At 44.7% G+C, this 27,875-nt stretch overlaps 1 protein-coding gene across 1 annotated transcript in view; it reads right to left on the reverse strand.

Annotated features, from left to right (window-relative positions):
* Nucleotides 1-27,875, reverse strand: part of KMT2A (lysine methyltransferase 2A) — a 179,454-nt gene that overhangs the window by 10,720 nt on the left and 140,859 nt on the right. Inside the window, exons 28-32 of the mRNA XM_040325444.1 lie at nt 23,483-23,560; nt 17,337-17,407; nt 10,941-11,105; nt 8,772-8,846; nt 1,271-1,445 (exon numbers count right to left, since the gene is read on the reverse strand). Coding sequence (XP_040181378.1) covers nt 1,271-1,445; nt 8,772-8,846; nt 10,941-11,105; nt 17,337-17,407; nt 23,483-23,560 — 564 coding nt within the window. The remainder of the gene's footprint in view (nt 1-1,270; nt 1,446-8,771; nt 8,847-10,940; nt 11,106-17,336; nt 17,408-23,482; nt 23,561-27,875) is intronic.

A 27,875-nucleotide genomic window follows, 5' to 3' on the forward strand; every position in this document is an offset into this window, starting at 1 on the left:
CTTTCCCTCCCCATCTCTCCTTTTATTATTTTCTCTTCTTCTCTTTCATATTTTCTTTCTACTCTTGATGCTTTTTCTTTTCCATATTGTATTTTTGCTCTCTTTTGGGAAATGCATGCATTTGGATTTTGCTGATGATACGTCCCTTTGACATTTAATTGTACAGATACTGATTCGATTAATGTATATGCACGGTTTAATTTTACTGCTTTGGACAAAAGTTATTGCTATTTCAGTATTAGCACCCGACTTGACTATATTTTGCCTGGCTCACTATGTAGGTCTTATTTACTGCATTGTTAAATGGCATTTGCATTCTGTGGGCCAAATCCTCAAAAGAGATACGACGGACTAACTGCTGTTACTCGGTCGTATCCCTGGTCCTAACTATGGAACTGATCCACAGAATCAGTTTCCCATAGTTAGGACGAAGATCCGACATGTGTAATTGAATTACACTGTCGGATCTTAGGATGCAGTACCGCATCCGCCGCTGGGGGCATTTCGCGTCGAAATGCCGCCTCGGGTATGCAAATTAGGACTTATGGAGATCCACAAAGCTTTTCAGCTTCGTTTTTTCTCCGTAAGTTATATTTTGCAAAAGCAAAATTAGGGCTGCTTTTACAAGGTGTAAACCGTTTACACCTTGTAAAAACAGACCTTTCTTGCTCGCGACGCGATTTTTTTTAAATTTCAATTTTTTTTTTTGGCGCCGTATCTTTTTTTTTACCCGACGCAACTTTATTGTCCCGTCGCAATCCACAAAGCCCGACGTAACGTAATTTCGCGCTATGCACGTCGGGAAAATGACGTCACGAGCATGCGCAGTACGGATGGCGCGGGAGCGCGCCTCATTTAAATGGTAATCGCCCCCTGGAGAAGAGGAACGCCTTGCACCGGCCCGATTTAGGTTACACCGCTCAAAATTTCTAGGTAAGTGCTTTGTGGATCGGGCACTTAGTTAGAGATTTTGCGGCGGTGTAACTTAAATGGAAAAACTTACGTTGCGCCAGTTTTTTGAGGATTAGGCCCTGTGTGCCCATGTGGAAATAGGCCATTTTGTACTGTCCTATTTTATACTATGTAAACATTTCTAATAAAAAAATATAATCTTTTAAAAAAAAAAAAAAAACTGAGCACTCACAGAGTGGGATAGGGTTACAGGGGACATATTCTCAAAAGCTGTCTAATTACCTGAAGGTACCAACCTATAATCCCAGGTGTATGCATATTAAGCCTAACTACAAAAGTATGTTTTTTCTTTGCTCACCTATGGTACACCTCAGCTCTTGCTGAACCATTAGGGTTCAGAGGTGGCTCCTCTTCTCCAGCTGGATGGTGGAATCGGAACTTATACCTGCGACACTTGTTGGCACCATAGAGCTGTTCCACCAGGAACACGACAGCATCATGTATAATTCCAAGCATCTTCAGTGCATTCACACCTATGGATGGAACACGCAAAATAAAAGTGATGAAGAAAGGAGTAGTATTGTTATCAATTATAGTCATCTATAAAACGGAGTAAAGGACATTATTATAAATGTGGTTATTACGCAATAAAAAACAAACACACGGCAATATAAGAGCAACTTTAACTTACCTAAATTAGTGATCACGTGATATCGCAGATGTTCAGAGTGAGAGGGTCTTTTATCAGGTACCTTTTTTTTGTTGTACTTTAGTTGTCCAGCGGCGAGGTCCTCTTGGTCTTCAGAACTTACATAAGAGGACGATTTCACCACAAAGATACTGATCAGTGCTGGCACAGACTGCAGCACTTGATCACCAGTCTACTCCTTAAAAGCACCAGCAAGGGACATGTGACAGCAGATTCCACTATGTGAAAAAGCAGGCTAGAGGGAGCTTTTTCACAATGTGAAGGACACTCCATTGGCAGCAAAAGGGTTAAATCTGCACTCCACACAAGCAGGCAAACACATCACTTACATTATAAATACATTTGTGGCTGGCAAAACAAATAGGAATTTTGACGTACCTGTACATTTCATATCTTAAAGTACAGTACAGGAAACGGGAGTTGATTCACAGGCCATGGGTTATATGTCGCTACCATCAGGTAACAACAAAACCTGGGGAAAAACCAAGCCTACTTACCGACCAGCTCACAGAACAACCAATTAACCTGTTTGGTGCAGGAGTACACCAAACACCCAGCATGTACCACAATGGCTGCAAAGGTGTTGGTGCGCTGCTGGACTAATACAAGCACCACAGGTGAAACAAACGTGTCCACCGCTTTAGCCTTCCAATGCTACTTACTGCTATGGCCAGCTATAGATGGGGCGGTGGACATGTTTATGTTTCACCTGTGGTGCTTGTATTGGTCCAGCAGCGCAACCAACACCTTTGCAGCCATTGTGCTACATGCTGGGTGTTTGGTGTGCTCCTGCACCCTTAAGGTGGGGTGGCTCCCCTTCAGTCCACCTTCCCTTATCTATCCATCAGAATGCATGTGCCTCCATTGTGGGGACACTCATTGTTTAGTGTTAGGACCACAGATTACAGGGTGCCTTGGCGCGGTTCTGTGGCTCACGCATTCGTTTGCAAATGCGTGCGGACAAAACCCCTGTTTTTAACGCATACTGTTAGACAGGTTCATTGGTTTTTCTGCGAGCTGGTCGGTAAGTAGGCTTGGTTTTTCCCTGGGCATTCCCACGCTACCATCAGGTGACTGGACACTGGCCAAAGCTTTGCTGGGAACCACTCTCCAAGTGTATAAATTCAACCCTCACCTACTCCTGTTTTTTTGCAAGCAGTATGGAGAACAGAGAAAGAGAGGGACTTGTGTCCTGTACTGTCCTCCAAGATATAGTATTTACAGGTACTTCAAACTTCCTATTATGTTAACCATACAGTAGAAGGACACAGGAGGCGATTTTTGGACTATGGGATGTCCCCAAGAAATAAAACAAGGCTGGTTCTTGAGAAGGACCTATGCTGGATGCTGTAAGGAACTCAAGAACCCCAACTTTTTTTTGCGGAATGGATTCGAGTAGAAAAGGAGGGCAGATTCCCTGGAAAAAGGGCAAATTAACCATTCAGCCAGGTGGAAGAGGAATCCTACAGGGACCACCCCATCAGGAATAGAAGAGGGGTCAGTTGGCAAGAGAACAAATGCGAGGCCTCCACAGAATACAGTCCTGATTCCAGCCACTCTTTTCAAGCTTTCAATCCCTGCTTTTCTTTTATCTGGCGACTAGCCAGTTAACACACCACCTTGTCTTAGGGATGGCTAAATTCACTCCCGCCACTGTATCCAAGAAAGAGCCAGCTAGCCTCCTCTTTGGACAACAGTATTGTCAGTCAGTGGAGAGGATAATGTTATATGGACTAGTAGATTTAGATGCACTTTAAAGAAATAATTAACAATTTAAAGGCAAATTCCAGCTAACACTTACTAAGCAGTTACAGCAATCGTTTTAAGCTTTTGGCATAAGCATTATAAGCACTCTGTCAGTGTAAAAGTAACACAATGGCCACTGTGACATATGATTGTCTGTCACTAGCATTAACATAGCAGTTTTTCAAAGTCAGAAACACAGAACAAGACAACCCCCTGTCCTTCAGAACCCGGTGTTCAATAGCCACACCATCAAAGCCAGCAATACTAAGTCAGGTGGAAAACCGGCCCCCGGGACAGAAGATCCTCCTGAAGACACAGCTGCCATGCTGCGTCTGCCCTCAACCACACCACATTGGTGCAACAGGGACGTTAAGGCCAGTTCATAGCCACCAGAAAGACCTCCATCCTGCTCAGCAGGCGAGGAAATAACCGAAGGGGCGGAAAAGCATAAATTGTACTGATCCCATGAAGCCGCCAGCACATCACTGCCAGAAGATCCAGCAATCTTGAAACGAACCTCAGAACCCACTAGGTGAGGTGGGAGGCCCAAAGATCCACAACTGGTGCCCACAGCAAGAACAAAGCTGATGGAACAACTCCAGTTACAGGGACCCAATGAAAGGGGGAGAGAGTCTGCATGCCAAAATTCAACACCTGCAATGAGTATGGCAGGCAGAGATGAAATAAACCTTTTCGCCCATTGTAGGAGGTGAGACCCCTCTAGTGTCGATGCAGCACTTCCCGTGCCTCCCTAACGATTGACAGAAGCCACCTCGGTGGCATGGTCGGATCAGATCGCAACTGGTAAACCCCACAGGAAACCAGGCAATGTGGCAGGGACAACCTGATCACCCGAAACTCCAGTACAGAGAACGGCAGATGAGTTTTCTCAAGTCCAGTGACCCTGAGCCGAGTCCGATCCCAGGACCCCTCCCCAGCTCAAACAGTCTGGCATCCGTTGTTCCCACCACCCAGCAAAACAGAAAGGCGGCCTTTCTGGTCTATAGAGACAGCGACCACAGTCACCAGATGAGTGAGGGCCCTCGTCAACCGCTCCAGAGGAATCCAAATGTTCAAGCAAACAGAATGCCTGTGCCATATGCTCCGACGGTGGCAACCACAAGACCTGCACGCAATAAATGCAGGGGGGGGGGGGGGGATTGCAAGACTAGGGGTTTCGTACCGTTGATCAGAATTTCCGGAATTTTTCCAATGGGAGGAGCACCATGGCCTGCTTCCATCAAGAATCAGCTCCAGACACTTTGTGATACAGCTGTGAGGGAAGCGTGATTGAGAACAGTGGGGTAGGAAAAGCTGCAATTCTGCAAAAATATTAGGGTCATATATAAAGTTGGGGAAAGTTCACCATTGATTTCTCCAGTCCAGTTTGCCATGGTCTGGGTAATCGACAATCTGGCAATAGCCAATTGCAGGGCCAGGTCTTCCAAGATAAAGGAGGACTTCAAAATGTGTCCACTGTGGGAACATCACTACCCTTCCATAGTGTACATAGCATCAAAATGATCAGAAGGAGGAATAACCTTTCTGGGTTCTACTACCAAGTCAAGCGCTTCCATGGTGGCGTTAACACGGAATATATGCTGACTGAGGTAGTTCAGTCTGTCTGGTGTGAAGGAATCACAATAACCCAGGCGCTAATCAAGTTCTCATGGCTGTGTTTGAGGTATCAGGGAACAGGTGGAATGGCAAATAAGCTTGCGTCCTTAGCAGAAGTGGTAGTCGGAAGTGTGCAGGCTGGACTCTTATGAGCACTAGGTCACCAGTTCAAAAGAAACTTCTGGTAGTGAGGTGGATGCAAAGACCACCAATTTTCAATAGGTAAACATTATAATAATATTACCTATAAGACCGATTTAAGTGAAACAATAATGGTCAAGGCAAAACCATTCAAATATGGATCACCCCTATAATCACCTATGTGCTAAGCACTGCGATACATCTTGTTGGATAAAGGATAAAATGTAATAGCTACTACATATCTAGGTAATAATCCAGAAAGATGTCTAGCAAGGAACTGATATGTAAAGGGAAAAGGGGAAACCATATCATACATAATAAATGTTGCAAGTCCTGTCCAGGCTTTACCTGTCATGGTACATACTATTGAAGTAGTCTTTAGGGTCTAGGAGCCATAGGGATAGACTACGGCCCTAGACCTGTAAAGCAACCTGTGGCTAACTCACGCACTTCACCTCATATTAAGGTGAGAGTAAAAATGCAAGACCCATTGCCTGAAGCAAACATTACAAGCCGGACCCACGGTTGCGGGGTATGGGTATGTTACCAAGAGGTAAATGACAAAGGTAACCAATCTGGAAACTGCTAGTGTCCCATAAGGAAATAGACAGTCAGATTTTGATGGAAAACTAGTGAAAAATATCTTCAAAAATAAGAGAAGGGGTTCATTACTTAAAGACAATAGCAAAAAACGGAAGCATCACAAAGTGGGCAGGTTTTAATGGATACACTGGGTTTTCACAGATATACAATTCCCAGCAAAGCTTTTGCCAGTGTCCAATTACCTGAAGGTAGTAGCATATAATCCATGGTCTAAGAATCAACTCTGTGTACAATGTGCCATACTGGGCAAAGCGATGAGTTCGCTTACAAGCAATTTACTTTCCTTCCAATTACTCCTCTACCAGACCTCAAAAGAATGATTTGTACGTCCAGGTTTGGGTGAATACATAACCCCCAACTCGCCTCCAAAGTGCTGACTTTGGTCCATGTGTAGGCAAATGCCAGACCAGACCATTATCAAGTAGGAGCAGGGTAGTGTGCAGAAGGTGTGACTTTTTTTTATATGCTACAGTAGGTGAACCCGATTTTGTGTCAATCTCGCTCTCTTTCTCAGCGAGATTGAGCACCTACGAGCCCCATCGCGGGAGCCAGCGCCGAGCTGGCTTGCCGCGATGGAGACAGAGCCGTCATAGAAGCGACGGGAGATCCGACTTGGATTCCCGCCAATTCTACACGTGTGCGGCGTTTGTTATGAATCCTGAAGGGGAAGTCCCCGCCGGATTTTAAATAAAAATCCGGCATGGGTCCCCCCTCAGGAGCATACCGGGCCCTTAGGTCTGTTATGGGTTGTAAGGAGAGCCCCCCTACGCCGGAAAAAACGGCGTAGGGGGTCCCCCTACAATCCATACCAGACCCGTATCCAAAGCACGCTACCCGGCCAGCCAGGAAGGGAGTGGGGACGAGCGAGCGCCCCCCCCCCCTCCTGAGCCGTACCAGGCTGCATGCCCTCAACATGGGGGGGTTGGGTGCTCTGGGGCAGGGGGGCGCACTGCGGCCCCCCCCACCTCAGAGCACCCTGTCCCCATGTTGATGAGGACAGGGCCCCTTCCCGACAACCCTGGCCGTTGGTTGTCGGGGTATGCGGGCGGGAGGCTTATCGGAATCTGGGAGCCCCCTTTAATAAGGGGGCCCCCAGATACCGGCCCCCCACCCTAAGTGAATGAGTATGGGGTACATCGTACCCCTACCCATTCACCTGCAAGAAAAGTGGTAAAAACACAAATAAACCACACAGTGTATTAAAATATTTTATTTTTCTGCTCCGGAGGCCGCCCCCTGTCTTCTTTATTAGCTCTTTTACCAGGGGGGGCTTCTTCTTTGACGTCTTCGGGTGGGTGGGGGCCGCCGTCTGGTTCTCTTCCACCGCCGGGGGGGGGGTGGCTTTTAAAAAAGCCCCCACCCCCCCGGCGGGTTTCCTCCGGCGTCTTCGGCGGGGCTCTTCTTCTTCCGCTATCCCGACGGGTCTTCTCAACTCTCCGGGGTTCTCCTTCTGTCTTCGCCGCTCTCCGTTGTTGACTCGGCGCACCCCGGTTCTTCGTCTCGCTGTCCGGTGTCTTCTTCCGTGCTGTACGTCTTCTCCTTCCGTGCTGTGATGAGTTCTTCTTCCGTGCTGTGACGTCATGTTCTTCACTTCTCTCCTTCTCCCGATGTTGACACGCCGGTCCTCCTCGCTGAAATGACGGATGCGCGCCTTGCATCGGACCTATATAGGCCTCACAGTCCCATCATGCTCTGTACCTACCCATGTGATACCTACCACGTGGTAGGTATCACATGGGTAGGTACAGAGCATGATGGGACTGTGAGGCCTATATAGGTCCGATGCAAGGCGCGCATCCGTCATTTCAGCGAGGAGGACCGGCGTGTCAACATCGGGAGAAGGAGAGAAGTAAAGAACATGACGTCACAGCACGGAAGAAGAACTCATCACAGCACGGAAGGAGAAGACGTACAGCACGGAAGAAGACACCGGACAGCGAGACGAAGAACCGGGGTGCGCCGAGTCAACAACGGAGAGCGGCGAAGACAGAAGGAGAACCCCGGAGAGTTGAGAAGACCCGTCGGGATAGCGGAAGAAGAAGAGCCCCGCCGAAGACGCCGGAGGAAACCCGCCGGGGGGGTGGGGGCTTTTTTAAAAGCCACCCCCCCCCGGCGGTGGAAGAGAACCAGACGGCGGCCCCCACCCACCCGAAGACGTCAAAGAAGAAGCCCCCCCTGGTAAAAGAGCTAATAAAGAAGACAGGGGGCGGCCTCCGGAGCAGAAAAATAAAATATTTTAATACACTGTGTGGTTTATTTGTGTTTTTACCACTTTTCTTGCAGGTGAATGGGTAGGGGTACGATGTACCCCATACTCATTCACTTAGGGTGGGGGGCCGGTATCTGGGGGCCCCCTTATTAACGGGGGCTCCCAGATTCCGATAAGCCTCCCGCCCGCATACCCCGACAACCAACGGCCAGGGTTGTCGGGAAGGGGCCCTGTCCTCATCAACATGGGGACAGGGTGCTCTGAGGTGGGGGGGGCCGCAGTGCGCCCCCCTGCCCCAGAGCACCCAACCCCCCCATGTTGAGGGCATGCAGCCTGGTACGGCTCAGGAGGGGGGGGGCGCTCGCTCGTCCCCACTCCCTTCCTGGCTGGCCGGGTAGCGTGCTTTGGATACGGGTCTGGTATGGATTGTAGGGGGACCCCCTACGCCGTTTTTTTCGGCGTAGGGGGGCTCTCCTTACAACCCATAACAGACCTAAGGGCCCGGTATGCTCCTGAGGGGGGGACCCATGCCGGATTTTTATTTAAAATCCGGCGGGGACTTCCCCCTCAGGATTCATAACAAACGCCGCACACGTGTAGAATTGGCGGGAATCCAAGTCGGATCTCCCGTCGCTTCTATGACGCGCTTGCTGGGATGTGCTGTCACTATTCCAGTGAGTGTGAGATGTCGGCGAGATCTCGGCACCCTGTCGCCGAGTATCAGCGCGACGCTGTCGTGCTAAAAGCACAATATCACAAACACCTACTGTATCTCAGGAAAAAAAACATCTCAGGAATGCTTGTTTGCAACAGAGAACATCATGACGACTTTACCTGCAAAAGATAGCTGCTTTAGCCTTGCGTTGGATCGAGCTTCCTGTACTTTATCAGTGAGGGATTTCCAGGCCTCTGTAAGACAAAGCAGAAAATGGTACACTAAACCAATAAAACAGGATTTTTTAAATCGCTGTAAAATCCTTGTCTTGGCGTGCATTGGGGGGACACAGAAAGCATTTTGCATTTGGGTCATCCTCCTACGTGAGGATTGGACTCTGACAAACAAAAACTGTACGATAGCTCAGGACAAGCGCCCCCCCCCCCCCTCCCCATGCTTTATGCTTGCTACCAGCATATGCCTCAATTTTGTTGCAAAAACAGTACAGACAGCATGCTTTGTCATGTATGTGTAAAAACTTGTAATTTTTTTGAATACTGAATACTGAAAAAGGTCTATGATTTGTGTACAGGTTAGTCTCTAAAATAACCCTTAAAATTGGTTTGTTGAATATCCTGGGCCTTAACAGGATGCCTTGCAGTTTATGTTCATGCTCTCTCCCCGAGTCCTTGTATTCTGACAGGGAGACCACACCCAGTGGCGTCACTAGGAGGGGGCGGTCCAAACCCAGGGTGACAACCGCTAGAGGTGTGACACCATCCAAATGCCCTGGCTCCCTTTGGCAAGTTTTTTTCTTTTTTTTTCAGCCGGACCTCTCCAGCTGCTGCCCGGGTGTAACTTTTTCTTTAGCCACTCGTCCTGTCCTGGTCCCGAGCTGGTGCAGTAATGGGGGGGTGGGGTGTTACCAGCGCCGTCGCCCCAGTTACACCTGAGCCGCTCAGCGTCAGAGCTGCTGCTAGTGTAATAGAAGGGAGAAGAAGTGCATGTGTCCGGCCGGCTCCCTGTGCTGATCCGATGACCATGGGGGGTGTCTGCTGCTGCACACAGCTTTATTATATATATATATATATATATATATATATATATATATATATATATATATAGATATATATATATATAAAAAAAAAATATATAGCAGCAGTGTCCAGTTCAGGGTGGGCAGCTCAGTCAGCTACTATGCTTATGTAGTACAGCAGACAATAGCATCATTGTGGGTGTGGGTCACTATATATCTACACCTGGGCTGCGGTCACCCCCCCCCCCCCCAACACACCAACACCCCTTATCAGACCAGCTTAGGGCAACTCAGCTTAGCCACTATACCTGGGTGGTGAACACAACAGCACCCCCCCCCCCCACATTCCTGGTTATCAGATACAGCTATATTATATACAGTAGGTATAGTAGCCGATTGAGCCCACCCTGAGCTGGTTTGATTGGGGAGGAGGGGGGGGGGCTGCTGTGTTCACTACTCATAGTATCTGGGCTGGGCTGGGTTGTCCTAAACTGGCCTGATAAGGGTGGGTGGTGTGTATGTGTGTGTTGGGGGGGGGGGGTCCACATCCCAGGTAGGCAGTGACCCACACACACATCATCAATACCAATGATGCCATTGTCTGCTGTCCTCAGGGACCGATCCAAGCCAGAGATCACCATACAGTGGGGTCTATAGATCAGATCTGTCCCTGAGGACAGCATATAATGCAGACTATGGGCGGAGCTGCGATGACGTCACTCCATGTATCCATGAGAACAAAATAGATGATTTGTTTTGCACTATGGAAACTCACCATTGCTGGCTTTTGCAAATAATAATTGATATTAAAAGTACAACTAAGAGAAACCATTTGAACCAAGGAATTGATCCAATCACACTAGAGGGATCAAGATGATTTTTTTCCTCCAGCGTCGAAAATCTGAAGTACATGGGGGTTTTGTATTGCTTTCCTGGGACTGAATGGCGCTGTACTTTTATGTTAACATAGTGACCGTTCATTAAAATCCACTGTACTGCATCACACCACACTGAAAAAAAAAATACTGCCCCCTTTTTTTAATTTATTTTATTTTTTATTCAGTGCACACCAGTGTGGTGGTGTGAACTGACCTGATGGGCAGTATGTGTGTTTTTTATTTCAATGAACATTTACTGCCATGCTTGACATACTATAACAAAGCTAGCCAATTATCTGCAACAGCTGTAAATATGCTATTCTGTTGAAGCGATATTGTTGAAGTTGGGAGTTTTAGCATTGCCATTTCTACCAGCAGTTCTAAGAAGGATTTGGATTTTTATAACCATGTAATACGCATAAAATTGCACTTACCTTCAATGCTACTGGAAGAAATTTGAAAACCATCATCACTTGAGATCTCAAAAAGAAGGCCAGTTCTAGGCTTAGTCTCCTGCATAGTGTCCTGTTGCCTATGTTCCTGCTGCAGCAACCGCATCAGAGGAGAACTAAACTCAGCATCATCTTCAGGTTGTTTATCTGCACAAAAGAAAGTTTTCACTTTTGAACATACAGTAACTGACCCCAAAACACTGCAAACAAATATGTCCCTTATTTATTTGTGAAAGGTTCTGAATGAACAATTCTACCTTTGCAATACAAGGCACTAATTCTAGCGCTACAAGCACAGATTATTAATAAACATTTTGGATAAAGGTATGGGATCTATTACAGGATATAATTATGTTATTAGTTTTATAGCCAGAATGGTGCTCATTTGGAAAATGATGTTTAAACTGTATTAAGAGACCTTGTCAAGAAAGAAACAAATGGTGCCACTACTGAAAACGTATTTGAAAAATACTAGTGAATGAATCTGACCCCATTGTTTCAATACTGAGTCACTGATCTGGAACATGTATGCAAAGAATTAATAAGGCCTGTTCATATAAAGGAAAACCTGGGTAGCAGCGACCATAACATTATTCCAGTTGATGTTAGCTGTAAGCAAAAATCACAGGGAAAGCTAAAAACACGTAATTTCAAGAGAGAACATTTTTCAAGGATGAGGGCTGCTCTCCAGGACGTATGCCGCGTACACACGATCATTTTTCGGCATGAAAAAAACGTTGTTTTAGAAAAATGTCATTTTAAATGATCGTGTGTGGGCTTCACATCATTTTTCGGGTTCTGAAAAACGACAACATTTTTTTTCGAACATGCTGCATTTTTTAACGACGTTTTAAACTATGTCGTTTTTCGGGTTGTAAAAAAGGATCGTGTGTGGGCTAAAACAACGTTAAAAACCTGCGCATGCTCAGAAGCAAGTTATGAGACAGGAGCGCTCGTTCTGGTAAAACTACCGTTCACAATGGAGTAAGCACATTCATCACGCTGTAACAGACAGAAAATCGCGAATCGTCTTTTACCAACACGGAATCAGCTAAAGCAGCCCCAAGGGTGGCGTCATCCGCATGGAACTTCCCCTTTATAGTGCCGTCGTACGTGTTGTACGTCACCGCGCTTTGCTAGAGCATTTTTTAAAAACGATGGTGTGTGGGCAAGGTCGTTTTAATGATGAAGTTGGAAAAACGTTGTGTTTTTTTTTCTACATGCCAAAAAATGATCGTGTGTACGCGGCATTAGACTGGGAGAGAATATTGGCATCAATGGGCACAGAACAGAAATGGGAATTCTTCAAAAAGACTGTCTGTGAACTCACTTTAAAGTACATTCCCATGGGCAATAAGTTTAAAAGGCTAAAAATAAACCTCCTGTGGCTCACGGCCAAAGTTAAAAAAGCTATAAACTTTGGGAAAAGAGCGTTTAAAAAATATAAAAATGAAGGAACACTAGTATCATTTAAATGTTACAAAGGATATAACAGAATATGTAAAAAGAAAATCAAGGATGCAAAAACTCAAAACGAACGACTGATTGCAAAAGATAGGACAAACCCCCAAAAATTCTTCAAATATATTAATAGTAAAAAGGTCAAGACTGAGCATGATTATTACAAAATAATCAAGAGTGGGTGTGACTGGGGACAAAGAGAAGGCTAATTTATTAAATACTTTCTTCAGCTCTATGTATACAACAGAGCATTCAAAAATATCAGTTTGTAAATGGATAGAAAACTGGCTAAAAGACAGAATTCAGAGTCGTGGTTAATGATTCTTACTCTGAATGGTCTAAGGTTAACAGTGGTGTACCCCAAGGTTCAGTGTTGGGTTCTTACTTTTTAATATCTTTATAAATGATAATGGGTCCGAGATCAAAAGTAACATTTCTGTCTCTGCAGATGACAGTGGAATAACGTCCTTACAGGATGTCTCCAATTTAGAAGCCGACCTCAATGCTCTGTCTAATTGGGCGACTAAGTGGCAGATGAGGTTTAATGTAGATAAATGTAAAGTTATGCACTTGGGGGCTAAGAATATGCATACAACATACATACTAGGGGGAGTACAACTGGGGGAATCCGTAGTGGAGAAGGATCTGGGGGTTTTGGTAGATCATAATCTCAATAATGGCATGCAATGCCAAGCTGCGGTTTCCTTTCTTGTATTAAGAGAGGTATGGAATCCTGAGAGGGAGAGAGATATATATTTTTCCCCCTGTTCAAATCATTAGTAAGACCTCATCTGGAATATGCAGTTCAGTTTTGGGCACCAGTTTTTAAAAAAGGATATCGGGGAACTGGAGAAAGTGCAGAGAAGGGCAACCAAACTGATAAGAGGCATGGAGGAGCTCAGCTATGAGGAAAGATTAGAGGAACTGAATTTAGAGGAGAATAAGGGGGGATATGATCAACATGTACAAATATATAAGGGGTCCATATAGTGAACTTGGTGTTGAGTTATTCACTTTACGGTCAATACAAAAGACAAGGGGCACCTCTTTACGTCTAGAGGAAAAAAGATTTAATCTCCAAATACGGAAAGGTTTCTTCACAGTAAGAGCTGTGAAAATGTGGAATAGGACTCCCTGCAGAGGTAGTTCTGGCCAGCTCAGTAGATTGCTTTAAGAAAGGCCTGGATTCTTTCCTAAATGTACAGAATATAACTGGGTACGAACATTTATAGGTAAAGTTGATTCAGGGAATATCCGATGGCCTCTCGGGGGTTCAGGAAGGAATTTTTTCCCCTGCTGTATAAAATGGATCATGCTCTGCTGGGGTTTTGCTCCTTCCTCTGGATCAACTGTGGGTATAGAATTGGGTATATAGGATTGTATGTTTTTTTTTTTTTTTATGGTTGAACTGGATGGACTTATGTCTTTTTTCAACCTGACTAACTATGTAACTATGTAAGGCCTAAGTTAAGTTGAATAAAAAATAAAAAGACACTTTTCAAGAGTGCCGACTAGATCGGCCATCCTCCTCATCATTCATAGAAGCTGTACTGTGGCTTCCAGAAATGCTCTATGAACGGACAACGGGCAAATGAATGAAAGCTTTATATTAACTCCCACAGCACTGGAAGATTACCACTGCAGGGGGTATAAGGGGCTAGAGAATGAGAGATTGCAAATAAAAGAGCCACCTCCAGCACAAAGGGTATGTCTTGAGTACTGTCCACTAGTACCGATAGAAGAATAAAATACAAATTTCTTGATCCACATACTGAGAAAGTAAAATCAGTACATATTAAAGCTATTAAGGTAAAAGTAAGAGCTAGTTAACTAGTATTCTCAAAATTCTCAAAAGGTGGTCAGAAATGGTAGCCCCCAAATTTCACTTAGCACAGATTTTGGTTTGAGCCTTTTGTAGAGTGACCCTTCTCTCCCATCTAACACTTCAGATGGCCAAATTATTTATACCTGCACATTACAACAAATTTTGCAAACACCATTTATTTTCCTAAGTATAGAATTAAAAGATGGTACACTTTTCATGAAATATTTTAAAAGTATTTGTAAATATAGACATGATCTAAAAAATATAGGGCCAGATTCACAAAAGAGATACGACAGCGTATCTCCTGATACGCCGTCGTATCTCAGAGATCCGCCCGTCGTAACTATGCGCCTGATTCATAGAATCAGGTTACGCATAGTTCTCACTAAGATCTGACAGGTGTAATTGACTTACACCGTCGGATCTTAGGCTGCAATTCTAGGCCCGCCGCTAGGTGGCGATTCCATTGCGGTCGGCGTAGAATATGCAAATGACTAGTTACACCGATTCACGAACGTACGCTTTACCCGTCGCTCTAAATTTACGTAGTTTCCGTCGAGATACGCGGCGTAAAACTAAGGCTGCTCTCTAGGTGGTCTAGCCAATGTTAAGTATGGCCGTCGTTCCAGCGTCGAAATTTGAAAATTCACGTCGTTTGCGCAAGTCGTCCGTGAATGGCGCTGGACACCATTTACGTTAACGTCGAAACCAATGACGTCCTAGCGACGTCATTTAGCGCAATGAACGTCGGGTAATTTTAGGGACGGAGCATGCGCAGTACGTTCGGCGCGGGAACGCGCCTAATTTAAATGGTGCCCGCCCCATTTGAATTAGGCGGGCTTGCGCCGAGTGGATTTACGCTACGCTGCCGCAAGTTTACAGGCAAGTGCTTTGTGAATCAGGCACTTACGCTGTAAACTTGCGGCGGTGTAACGTAAATACGCCGCAGCGTAACAGATTTCTACGTGAATCTGCCCCATAGATTTTTGATTTACCTCAAACCTTTTTGTTGGAGCACATCACGGCACACAAGGGACTTCATATTCATGATCACCTGGGTCATGCTGCCACCTTCAGGCGAATGAACACTGGCCAAAAAAGGGCAGGAATCCCTGCCCAGGCATACATAACCTCTCGTAGCTCAGCTAAGCCTCAGTCGCAGAGAGGAATTTGTGTGTCCTGTGATGTGCTCCATGAAAAGTATTTTACAGATGTACCAAAAATCCCAATACCAAATTGTACATCACAGGACACAGATACGTTAATATTCATAGTTACTTGGGATTTCCCAAAACACTGAGCAGCAGCAATGCCAAACATGTCCAAAACAGAAGAAAGGGGACCCTGCTACAAAGCCTCCTGCAAAAAGTTTCACCCAAAACGAGCATCCACAGAGGTGTGAACATCTAGCTACCCGGTAGAACTTCACAAAAGAGACCATGCTGAATAGTACACAAAGAACTAACACTTCTTGTGAAATTGGCCCTGACCGGGACTGCTTCTGATACCCTTAGGCCTAAGAAATGAGCTGAAGAATACACTAAAGCCCTGTACACACGATCGGTTTGTCTGATGAAAACAGACCGATGGACCATTTTCATCGGACAAACCGATGGTGTGTGTTTTACGTCACCGGGTTGGACACGGTCGGATTTTTGACCGATGGTGTGTAGGCAAGACTGATGAATGTCAGCTTCATCGGATATCCGACGAAAAAATACATCGGATTAGAGTCCATCAGATATCCGATCGTGTGTACAGGGCTTTAGAAATAGTGGATCAAAGAAGCAGCCTAACCTCTATGAAGCCTCCCATGAAGAACGCGTAGCGTATCGTACTTGCGCTACGCCGCCGCTACTTTGAGAGGCAAGTGCTGTATTCACAAAGCACTTGCCTCTAAAGTTACTGCGGCGTAGCGTAAATCTCCCGGCGTAAGGGCGCGGAATTCAAATGATGAACAGGGGGGCGTGTTTTATGTAAAACAAGCTTGACCCCACGTAAATTACGCTTTTTTCGTACGGCATGCTCAGTATCACGTCGGATTTTCAAATTAAATTACGCCCGCTCAATGCCTAGACGACGTGAACGTAATTTACGCAAAGCCCTATTCGCGAACGTTTTACGCAAACGACGTACACGACGGAAAATTCTACGCTGGCCGACGTCCATACTTAACATAGGATACCCCTCATATAGCAGGGGTAACTTTACGCTGGAAAAAGCCGAACGTAAACGACGTAAAAAAAAGCGCCGGGCGGACGTACATTTGTGGATTGGCGTATCTAGCTAATTTGCATACTCGACGCGGAAATCGACGGAAGCGTCACCTAGCGGTCAGCGTAAATATGCACCTTAGATCGGACGGCGTACTAAGACGTACGCCAGTCGGATCTAGCTCAGCTTCAGTCGTATCTTGTTTTGTGGATACAAAACAAAGATACGACGGGGCATCGTAGAAATTACGCGGCGTATCAATAGATACGCCGGCGTAATTTCTTTGTGGATCTGGGCCACTGTGTTTAAGGCAAGATGAACAGGTGATTTCTGTACTTGCTGGAAATGCATTTAGCATGAAAAGTGAAAATGAATGCAGCCGCTACATCTATAGAAAACCTGCATTATATTGCATTTTTATTTTTGGTTTCGAGAAGCCAAGACATATTACATAAAGCACTGTCCACCTAGGAAAGGGTATAGCCAAGTGATATCTTAAAAATTAACCATTTATGCTACAATCTTGTCACAGGGCCCATATAATTACAGACGTCAGAACTTTTAAGTACCGTGTCGCATTATGATGGCAGTAAAAAAATTGATTTGATTTTTGACTTTTTTTATGGATAGACAGAGGTTACATACTACACAATCTTTCATCAAACATCCTTGATAACAGACTTCAGATAACAACCCAAACCTGTAGGTAGGAAACCTTTGTCAAAGGCAAAACTACACTTGGAAATATTTCAGGAGTAATCAATGGCCACAATGTAACCACAACAGCTAGTAAGATTACTCCTTCCTGCTTTGTAGTAACATCTACTCATAGAACACGCTGTTTCACAGGCATAATATGCAAGTAGAGAGAAGCATACCGTCTGGTTTTGTTTCAGCCCAACTCTTCTCCTTTGCTGGCAGCTCTTGGTCTACTACAGTTGCTGATTGCCTACAAAAATTCAAAGAGAGAAAGAAAAAAATAAGAAATAAAAGGATTGCTTTACTTTGACAATCATCCCCTAAAGGAAATTCCAAACCAGAAAAAAAATAAAAAAACCTTTGTGCCATCAAGACGCATATCCACACCTAAAAACTTACTTAAGTTTAAAGCACACATTTTAACTAACAGGTACATACTAAAATTGTGACGCACATAGGGACAATTGCATAGGTTTTCTGTACTTCCTGGGCTTCTGTCCAATTAGAAAGAAAAAGCCAGAAGAAGCAACCTTCCTGCTTTGGAAGATTCCAAGGCTCCAGCAGGCTGTTCAGAAGAAGGCATTATGCTGCGTACACACGATCGGTCCATCCGATGAGAACGGACCGATGGACTATTTTCATCAGTTAACCGATGAAGCTGACTGATGGTTCGTCGCGCCTACACACCATCGGTTAAAAAAACTATCGTGTCAGAACGCGGTGACGTAAAACACGACGTGCTGAAAAAAATGAAGTTCAATGCTTCCAAGCATGCGTCGACTTGATTCTGAGCATGCGTGGATTTTTAACCGATGGTTGTGCCTACTAACGATTGTTTTTCCCTTTGGTTAGGAATCCATCGGTTAAATTTCAAAACAAGATTGCTTTTTTTTAACCTATGGATAAATAACCGATGGGGCCCACACACGATCGATGAAAACGGTCCATCAGACCAATCTCATCGGTTTAACCGATCGTGTATACGCAGCATTACACCTCAAATTAAATTTTTATTGCAGCTTACCAATTCTTTGAAGTGATGGCAGCACTTGTTTGCCTTTTAAGGCTTTTTTTTTCTTTTACTCCCCAACTGCAAAAAGTTAGGACACTGTGTACAAAAAAAAAATCTATATAAAATGGGATGATTTAAACCAATATTTTACTCACAATAGTAAATAGAAAACATCTCAAATGTTAAAACTGAGAGAATGTACCATTTTAAGGAAATATTTTTTTTTTCATGGCAGCAACGTGTCTCAAAGTTGGGACAGGGCCATGTTTACCACGGTGAAGTATTCCCCCGTTTTTTTAACAACACTGCCCTATTCTTGCCTGATATATAATTCTAGCTGCCCAACAGTCTTGGGTCTTCTTTGCTGTATTTATTGTTTCAAGGTCACTCAGATATTTTCAATTGGTGAAAGGTCTGGACTGCAGGAAGGACAGCTAAGCACTCGGACACTTCTACTACGAAGTCATGCTGTTGTCATAGATGAAGTATTATGGGTTTAGCATTTTCCTGCTGAATAATAGAAGGCCTTCCCTGAAAAAGACATTGGGCTAGATTCACATAGATCAGCGGATCTTTAGATCCGCGTGACCTATGTGATTTAAGATCCGCCGCCGCAAGTTTGAGAGGCAAGTGGGTAAATCCCCCGGCGGAATTCAAATTCCGCGGCTAGGGGGAGTGTACTATTTAAATCAAGCGCGTCCCTGCGCCGATTTAAATGCGCATGCGCCGTCCGCGAATTTTTCCGGCGTGCATTGCTCCCAATGACGTCGCTAGGACGTCAGTGGTTTCGGCGTGAGCGTAACTTGCGACGAGCGGGTTTGTGAATCGGCGTACGCAAACGACGTAAAAAAAAAAAAATTTACGCGGGAACGACAGCTATACTTAACATTGGCTGCGCCTCATAGAAGCAAGGGTAACTATACGCCGGGAAATCGCTTACGTAAACGTCGTTACAACACTGCGTCGGGCCCGCGTACGTTCGTGAATTGGCGTATCTCGCTGATTTACATATTTCTCAGCGTAAATCAGAGAGAACGCCCCCAGTGGCCATTTTTAAATTGCAGTTAAGATCCGACGGTGTAACACAATTACACCTGTCGGATCTTAGACATATCTATGCGTAACTGATTCTATGAATCAGTCGCATAGATACGACCGGCCGAACTCAGAGATATGACGGTGTATCAGAAGATACACCGTCGTATCTCTATGTGAATCTGGCCCATTGTCTGGATGTGAGCATATGCTGCTCAGAAATCCAGATTTGTTTTTGGAATTGATGGTGCCTTTCCAGATGTAAAAGCTGCTCATTTTATATGCAGTAATGCCCTCCCATACCATCAGAGATGCAGTTTTTTTTTTTTTATGGAATGCTTATATCAAGCATTGGTTTCTTTTGTTCAGAGTACGCATCGCCCATAGTTGCCAAAAACCATGTCAAATTTGAATTCAACTTTTCCACTTTGCAATCGACCATTTTAAATTAGCTTTGACTCAAAGAAGATGGCGGTGTTTCTGGATCCTGTTCAGATTTGGCTTCTTTTCATGAAAGACCTTAAATTAGAAAATTTTGGATGGCACAAATCATGGGTATCCAATATTGAGTTTCAGCATTTGTCCCTGGCACAGAGATTTCTTCAGAATCTTTTGAGGTTATGTACTGTAGATGAAGATATATTTAAAGTCTTTGAAATTTTACCTTTAGGAACATTGGGCCAGATCCACAGCCAGCCGCCGTAACTTAAATATTCCCATTTAAGTTACACCGCCGCAAAATTTCTACCTAAGTGCCCGATCCACAAAGCACTTACCTAGAAATTTTCGGCTGTGTAACTTAAATCCGGCCGGCGCAAGGCGTTCCTATTCAAATGGGGCAAGTCCCATTTAAATTAGGCATGCTCCCGCGCCGGACATACTGCGCATGCTCACGACGTCATTTTCCCGACGTGCTTTGCGCGGTTTTACGTTGCACCGGGTTTTGAGAATCGCGACGGGCGTAAAAAAAAAAATACGAAAAAAAAAAAGACGGCGACGCGGGATAGAAGGGTCTACTTTTACAAGGCCTAAACAGTTTAGGCCTTGTAAAAGCAGCCCTAATTTTGCGTTTGCAAACTAATACTTACGGAGAAAAAACGAAGCGTAAAAGCTTTGTGGATCTCCGTAAGTGCTAATTTGCATACCCGACGCTGGATTTCGACGAGAAATGCCCCCAGCGGCGGCCGAGGTACTGCATCCTAAGATCCGACAGTGTAAGTCCCTTACACATGTCGGATCTTCTGCCTAACTATGGAAAACTGATTCTGTGGATCAGTTCCAAAGATAGAAACAGGGATACGACGGCGTATCAGTAGATACGCCGTCGTATCCCTTTTGTGGATCAGGCCCATTATTCTGAAGCTGAGCGACAATTTTTAGATGCAGCTTTTCACACCCAATCATATTATTTACCTACTGCCATGAATTTAATTTGTTGAAAAATGTTCTTCCAGGTCATCCTTGTTAGCACCACTCACTTTGCCAGCTCTTTGTTGCCCTGTCCCAACTTTTTTGAGCCATCAATTTCAAAATTACCTTATTTTTTTTCTTAAAATGGTACATTTGATATATTTTCTATTTTTATTGTGAAAATATGGGTTTATTAGAATTGCAAATCATTACATTCTGTTTATGCAGATTTTACACAGTGTCCCGACTTTGGGAATTTGGGTTATATTTTCATCTGGTTATCTCCGGCCTGTAAGGCCTCGTCCACACCACCAATGATTGGTACGTATATAACATTTTTGTTTTTGGGTTTAATATCTTAAATTAAGTGGCTGCTTGTGGCCAGCTAACATGCTGCCATTGTTGCTCTGCATACACAAGAGTTATTAACCAAACTTACGCTAGACTTTATTCTAATAGCTTAAAAGTCATGCTGTGCTATTGCATTTCAAGGGCATGGTTTCCCCCCTCCCTAGCACTAGTAACATGCCCATCTTCAAAACATAAATAGCTTGAAAGAAGCAGCACAAACAGTATGGATTTGATCTCTGTATTTTTCTCTTGCATATTCAACTTATATGAGGACTATAGGCCAGATTCACAAATATTTACGGCGGCGTAACGTATCCCCTTTAATTTACGCCGCCGCAAGTGCTTGATTCACAAAGCACTTACGTGTAAACTTGTGGCGGCGTAGCGTGAAGCCGTCTGGCGCAAGCCCGCCTAATTCAAATGGGGCGTGTACCATTTAAATTAGGCGCGTTCACGCGCCGAACATTTTGCGCATGCTCCGTTAGGAAATTTCCCGCCGTGCTTTGCGCGAAATTACGGTGCCCCGACGTGTTTTTGAACGGCAACGTGCGTAACGTACTTTCGTATTCCCGGACGTCTTACGCAAAAAAAAAAAGGGGTTATATCCCTCCCTCAATCAAAAGTTTTGCCTATAGTTCTATTTTAAACATGCATATACAATTCCTTTCTTATATCTGGCACATATTTGTTTTTGTTACTGCTTGCTCAAGGAATATATATCAGCCCTCAAAAATTCCACTCGCTTGCTCGCATTTTGCGAGTGTAATTTAGTCCAGGGCGAGTGAGGAGTGGGGGTGAACCAGGCTGACAGTTTCCTGGCTGAAACGATCAGCCAGGAAACTGTCAGCCGAAGAACACAGAGAGAGTGGCAGGGCTGGAATGCGGCAATTGATGGGGCACAGTAATGCGGCAATTGATGGGGCACAGTAATGCGGCAATTGATGGGGCACAGTAATGCGGCAATTGATGGGGCACAGTAATGCGGCAATTGATGGGGCACAGTAATGCGGCAATTGATGGGGCACAGTAATGTGGCAATTGATGGGGCACAGTAATGCGGCAATTGATGGAGCACAGTAATGCAGCAAATGATGGGGCACAGTTATGCGGCAATTGATGGGGCACAGTAATGCGGCACAGTAATGCGCACAGTAATGCAGCAAGTGATGGGGCACAGTAACGCAGAAATTGATGGGGCACAGTAACGCAGAAATTGATGGGGCACAGTAACGCAGAAATTGATGGGGCACAGTAACGCAGCAATTGATGGGGCACAGTAACGCAGCAAGTGATGGGGCACAGTAATGCTGCAAGTGATGGGGCACAGTAATGCTGCAAGTGATGGGGCACAGTAATGCTGCAAGTGATGGGGCACAGTAATGCTGCAAGTGATGGGGCACAGTAATGGGCAAGTGATGGGGCACAGTAATGGGCAAGTGATGGGGCACAGTAATGGGGCAAGTGATGGGGCACAGTAATGGAGCAAGTGATGGGGCACAGTAATGCGGCAATTGATGGGGAACAGTAATGCGGCAATTGATGGGGCACAGTAATGCGGCAATTGATGGGGCACAGTAATGCGGCAATTGATGGGGCACAGTAATGCGGCAATTGATGGGGCACAGTAATGCTGCAAGTGATGGGGCACAGTAATGCTGCAAGTGATGGGGCACAGTAATGCAGCAATTGATGGGGCACAGTAATGCAGCAATTGATGGGGCACAGTAATGCAGCAATTGATGGGGCATAGTAATGCGGAAATTGATGGGGCACAGTAATGCGGCAAGTGATGGGGCACAGTAATGCTGCAAGTGATGGGGCACAGTAATGCTGCAAGTGATGGGGCACAGTAATGCTGCAAGTGATGGGGCACAGTAATGGGCAAGTGATGGGGCGCAGTAATGGGGCAAGTGATGGGGCGCAGTAATGCTATATTGATGGGGCACAGTAATGCTACATTGATGGGGCACAGTAAGGCTGCAAGTGATGGGGCACTGTAAGGCTGCAAGTGATGGGGCACTGTAAGGCTGCAAGTGATGGGGCACTGTAAGGCTGCAAGTGATGGGGCACTGTAAGGCTGCAAGTGATGGGGCACTATAAGGCTGCAAGTGATGGGGCACAGTAAGGCTGCGTTCACGGGCACACTGAGGCTGCACAGATGGGCACTGATATGCTTTATGTTACTATTGTTAAAGTTGTTAATATTTATTTTTGGAACTTAATTCTGCTTAAAATATTTAACAGTGTAATTTCATGAGATAATTTACAAGGGCGTGTTTAGGGGCTGACTTAGGGGTGGGGCAGGGGAGGTGTTGGGTGGGGCAACTGGTGGCGAGTAACTCTTAAGGCCTGGCTAGTGGCTCAGGACTTGAAATGTTGAGCCCTGTATGTATATATATATATATATATATATATATATATATATATATATATATATATATATATAAAACAGGTTGATTACATTTGAAAAAAAGAGACTAGTAAAACTAGTACAACTCATTTAGTTCCAGTTCTCACCCTACTATCTTCTCGGTCACAGTCACTTGTGAAGATCCTGTCTTTACATTACAGCCATCCGTTTTAGATGTGCTCTTTCTAAAAATGACAAAAAAAATCTTTACTCTCTTAGTGAAGAAAGAAGTAGCATTTACAATAACATCTTTTCCATATCTAGGTTTTAAAATGACTAAAAAATTATAGAGAATCTTTAAATTTAACCCATCGGGACCATGATCTAGAAGGATGCCCAAACCACCACTTTTACTTCTTCCTCCTATTTGGTGTATAAACATTTTAAAGTAAACCTATGCACACTAAAATATTCTAAACAAGCAGTAAAAGCATTAAAAACAAGCCCTCACCTCTGCATGTATAGGCATCAAGGAGAAATGAATCATCAAATTTCACTACAGAGGTACAGACATTGTTAGGGTGAAAAAAAAAAAAAGTCACAAGCCCTTCAAGTTCAACCAAGGCCCCTTTCACACGAACGTGTCCGTGTACGGGCTCTCCGCTTTGCTCAGCAGGGATCGCTCCGTCGATCCCCGCTGAGCAGGCAGATGAAAGGTCTGTTCTCTGCACACTATGCCGCTCTCCTCTATGGGGGATCGAATAAGGACGGACCGTAGAGTCCGTTTTCATCCAATCCGATCCACCAGACGGATGTAAAATAGGGTTTCTATCCGTCAGACTTTAGCGGATCAGAGCGGACCTCAACGGTCCGCCCGTGTGAAAGGGGCCTAAGAGAAAATAATTGAATTAAAACAAAACCTGCATATATAATACCCCTATAACCATAGTTGAACCAGAGAGAGGTAAAAACCCCTATAAAGTATGGTCCAAATTGTTCCAGTGGTGGGGGAAAAAAACAAAACACTCCTCCTCAATCCCCCAAGCCAATCGGTTATTCACTGGTTCAACAAACTCTGGTGTTGTATATAAATGTTAATTACCCCTCCTATAGCAGGGGTAAGTGCGGCGTATCCTATGTTAAGTATGGCCGTCGTTCCCACGCAGAGTTTTGAATTTTTTACGTCGTTTGCGTAAGTAGTTCGCGAATACGGCCGGACGTTATTTACGTTAACGTCGAAATCAAAGACGTCCTTGCGACGTCATTTGGAGCAATGCACGCTGGGAAAAATTTCCGGATGGCGCATGCGCTGTTCGATCGGCGCGGGGACACGCCTGATTTAAATTGTACATGCCCCCTAGCCGCGGAATTTGAATTCCGCCAGGGGATTTACGATACGCCGCCGCAACTTTAGAGGCAAGTGCTTTCTGAATAAAGCACTTGCCTCAAAAACTTGCGGCGGCGTAACGTAAATCAGATAGGTTACGCCGATCTAAAGATCCGCGTAACCTATCTGAATCTAGCCCCCTATCTTTAAACATTATGGGAATCCACATGCCTCCTTCTCAGAACCTGGATTTTAACAGCCATGCCATAAAAGCCAGTAATTGTCAAAGAGGATTGTAAAGCAATCCCTGAATCGGCCCTTGAAACAGAAGATCCAGATGATCTGAAAAGGCCAACACTCTGCCAAGAATATTACCTAGTCTACATCAATGAGGATCACCAGAATGACCTCTATCTCGATCCTGCAAAGCAGACAAGAAAGACATTCCGGGGCTGAAGTGGTTAAAGAGACCCCATCACCTACCTCAAATATTTGTGTTTTAAACTTGCAGTGTTACTACTTGCCAGAACACAATTTTTATTAGTTTCCAATGCATCTCTGTTTGGTAAGAAATTTGACCACTCCGGGAGGGCTTAATATCCAAGAAAAGTCACAGAACCCTCTTCCTCCTTGCACCCCGTACCCTTTTGTTTTTCTGGTAGTGTCTAATTGCTCTCTTTGGCTGGCCCTGCTCCTCTCCTTACCTCCTTACATATCCTTTAAAGTAGCTGTTGTAAACTGTTACTTTTAAGATGCGGGCACCAAGCAATAGACCTTTTGGATGCCAGCACAAGGTAGGCTTATACAGATCAAAAAAAAAAAATATTAACCACTTAAGGACCGCCTCCTGCACATATACGTCGGCAGAATGGCACAGCTGGGCACATCCACGTACAGGTACGTCCTTGTACTAGTACCCAGCCGTGGGTCGCGGGCGCGCTCCCGCGACCCGGTCTGAAGCTCCGGGACCTCGGGACTCGCGGACCCGATCGCCGCTGGAGTCCCGCGATCGCTCCCAGGAGCTGAAGAACGGGGAGAGCCATGTGTAAACACGGCTTCCCCGTTCTTCACTGTGGCGGCGTCATCGATCGTGTCATCCCCTTTTATAGGGGGACACAATCGATGACATCACACCTACAGCCACACCCCCCTACAGTTGTAAACACACTTCAGGTCACACATAACCCCATCAGCACCCCCTGTGGTTAACTCCCAAACTGCAATTGTCATTTTCACAATAAACAATGCATTTTAAATGCATTTTTTGCTGTGAAAATGACAATGGTCCCAAAAATGTGTCAAAATTGTCAGAAGTGTCCGCCATAATGTCGCAGTCACGAAAAAAATCGATGATCGCCGCCATAAGTAGTAAAAAAAAAAAAAATATAAAAATGCAATAAAACTATCCCCTATTTTGTAAACGCTATAAATGTTGCGCAAACCAACCGATAAACGCTTATTGCAATTTTTTTTACCAAAAATAGGTAGAAGAATACGTATCGGCCTAAACTTAGGAAAACATTTTTTTTTTATATATTTTTTGGGGATATTTATTATAGCATGTTGAATTTTTTTCAAAATTGTCGCTCTATTTTTGTTCATATCGCAAAAAATAAAAACTGCAGAGGTGATCAGATACCACCAAAAGAAAGCTCTATTTGTGGGAAAAAAAGGACGCCAATTTTGTTTGGGAGCCACGTCGCTCGCACGACCACGCAATTGTCAGTTAAAGCGGAGGTTCTACCTGAAAAACAACTATATGCCATTACATCCAGCATACTGCTGAAAGTGCTGAGTCCCAGCTCGGATATTTTCGGAAGGCGTGACACACTTTACCCGCATGTCAATCTATGCCTCGTCTTAGGAACTCCTACTCCCCGGGGGAGCGAGAACCCGGAAGCCGGGTGAAAACAACGATAAGTACAGCGGGGGGAAAAAAAAAATCCAGCATACTGTCGATGTCAGCAGCATGCTGGATGTAACGATATATAGATGTTTTAGGGTGAACCCCCGCTTTAAAGCGAGGCAGTGCCGAATCGCAAAAAGGGACAAGGTCCTTTAGCTGCATTTTGGTCCGGGTCTTAAGTGGTTAATATTCATGACAATTTGGGTTACGCTGCCACCTCTAGGTGAACAGATACTGGCCAAAAAAAGGCAGGAATTTCCTTCCAGACACAACCCTCACTGGTTCCACTAAGCCTCAGTTTTGTAGAAAGCAATGAAGAACCTAAGAAGGGGGTGATCTCTATGTCCTATGACGTTATCTGAGAAAAGGATTTTACACAGTAATCAAAAAATCCTTCTCAAATCGTACATTACAGCACACAAAGGAGTCAATATTCATGGCTACTTGGGTCTGACCTGAAGCACTGAATACGCGTGGGGACACACTGGATGCTTTCAGCTGCCATTGTGTTCCTGCGCCTTTAACCACTTAAGACCCCAGACCAATATGCAGGTTAAGGACCTTGCCCCTTTTTGCGATTCGGCACTGCGTCGCTTTAACTGACAATTGCGCGGTCGTGCGACGTGGGTCCTAAACAAAATTGGTGTCCTTTTTTTCCCCACAAATAGAGCTTTCTTTTGGTTGTATTTGATCACCTCTGCGGTTTTTATTTTTTGCGCTATAAACAAAAATAAAGCGACAATTTACAAAAAAATGCAATATTTTTTCCTTTTTGTATAATAAATATCCCTAAAAAATATGTAATTTTTTTTTCTCAGTTTAGGCCGATACGTATTCTTCCACCTATTTTTGGTAAAAAAAAAAATCGCAATAAGCGTTTATCGATTAGTTTGCGCAAAATTTATAGCGCTTACAAAATAGGGGATAGTTTTATGGCATTTTTATTAATAATTGTTTTTTTTTAATACTAATGGCAGCGATCAGCGATTTTTTTCGTGACTGCGACATTATGGCGGACACATCGGACACTTTTTACACATTTTTGTGACCATTGTCATTTTCACATCGGAAATTGCTATAAAAATGCACCGATTACTGTGAAAATGACAATTGCAGTGAAGGGGTTAACCACTAGGGGACGCTGTAGGGGTTAAGTGTGACCTCATGTGTGTTTCTAACTGTAGGGGGGCGGGGCAGGACGTGTGACGTCAGTGATCGTCATTCCCTATATCCTGATAACAGACGATCACTGACATTGCCACAGAGAACAGGAAAGGTTTGTTTACACACACCTCTTCCCGTTCTTCAGCTCCTGTGACCCGATCGA

This window comes from Rana temporaria, chromosome 10, assembly GCF_905171775.1.
Source record: "Rana temporaria chromosome 10, aRanTem1.1, whole genome shotgun sequence".
Taxonomy (NCBI): domain Eukaryota; kingdom Metazoa; phylum Chordata; class Amphibia; order Anura; family Ranidae; genus Rana; species Rana temporaria.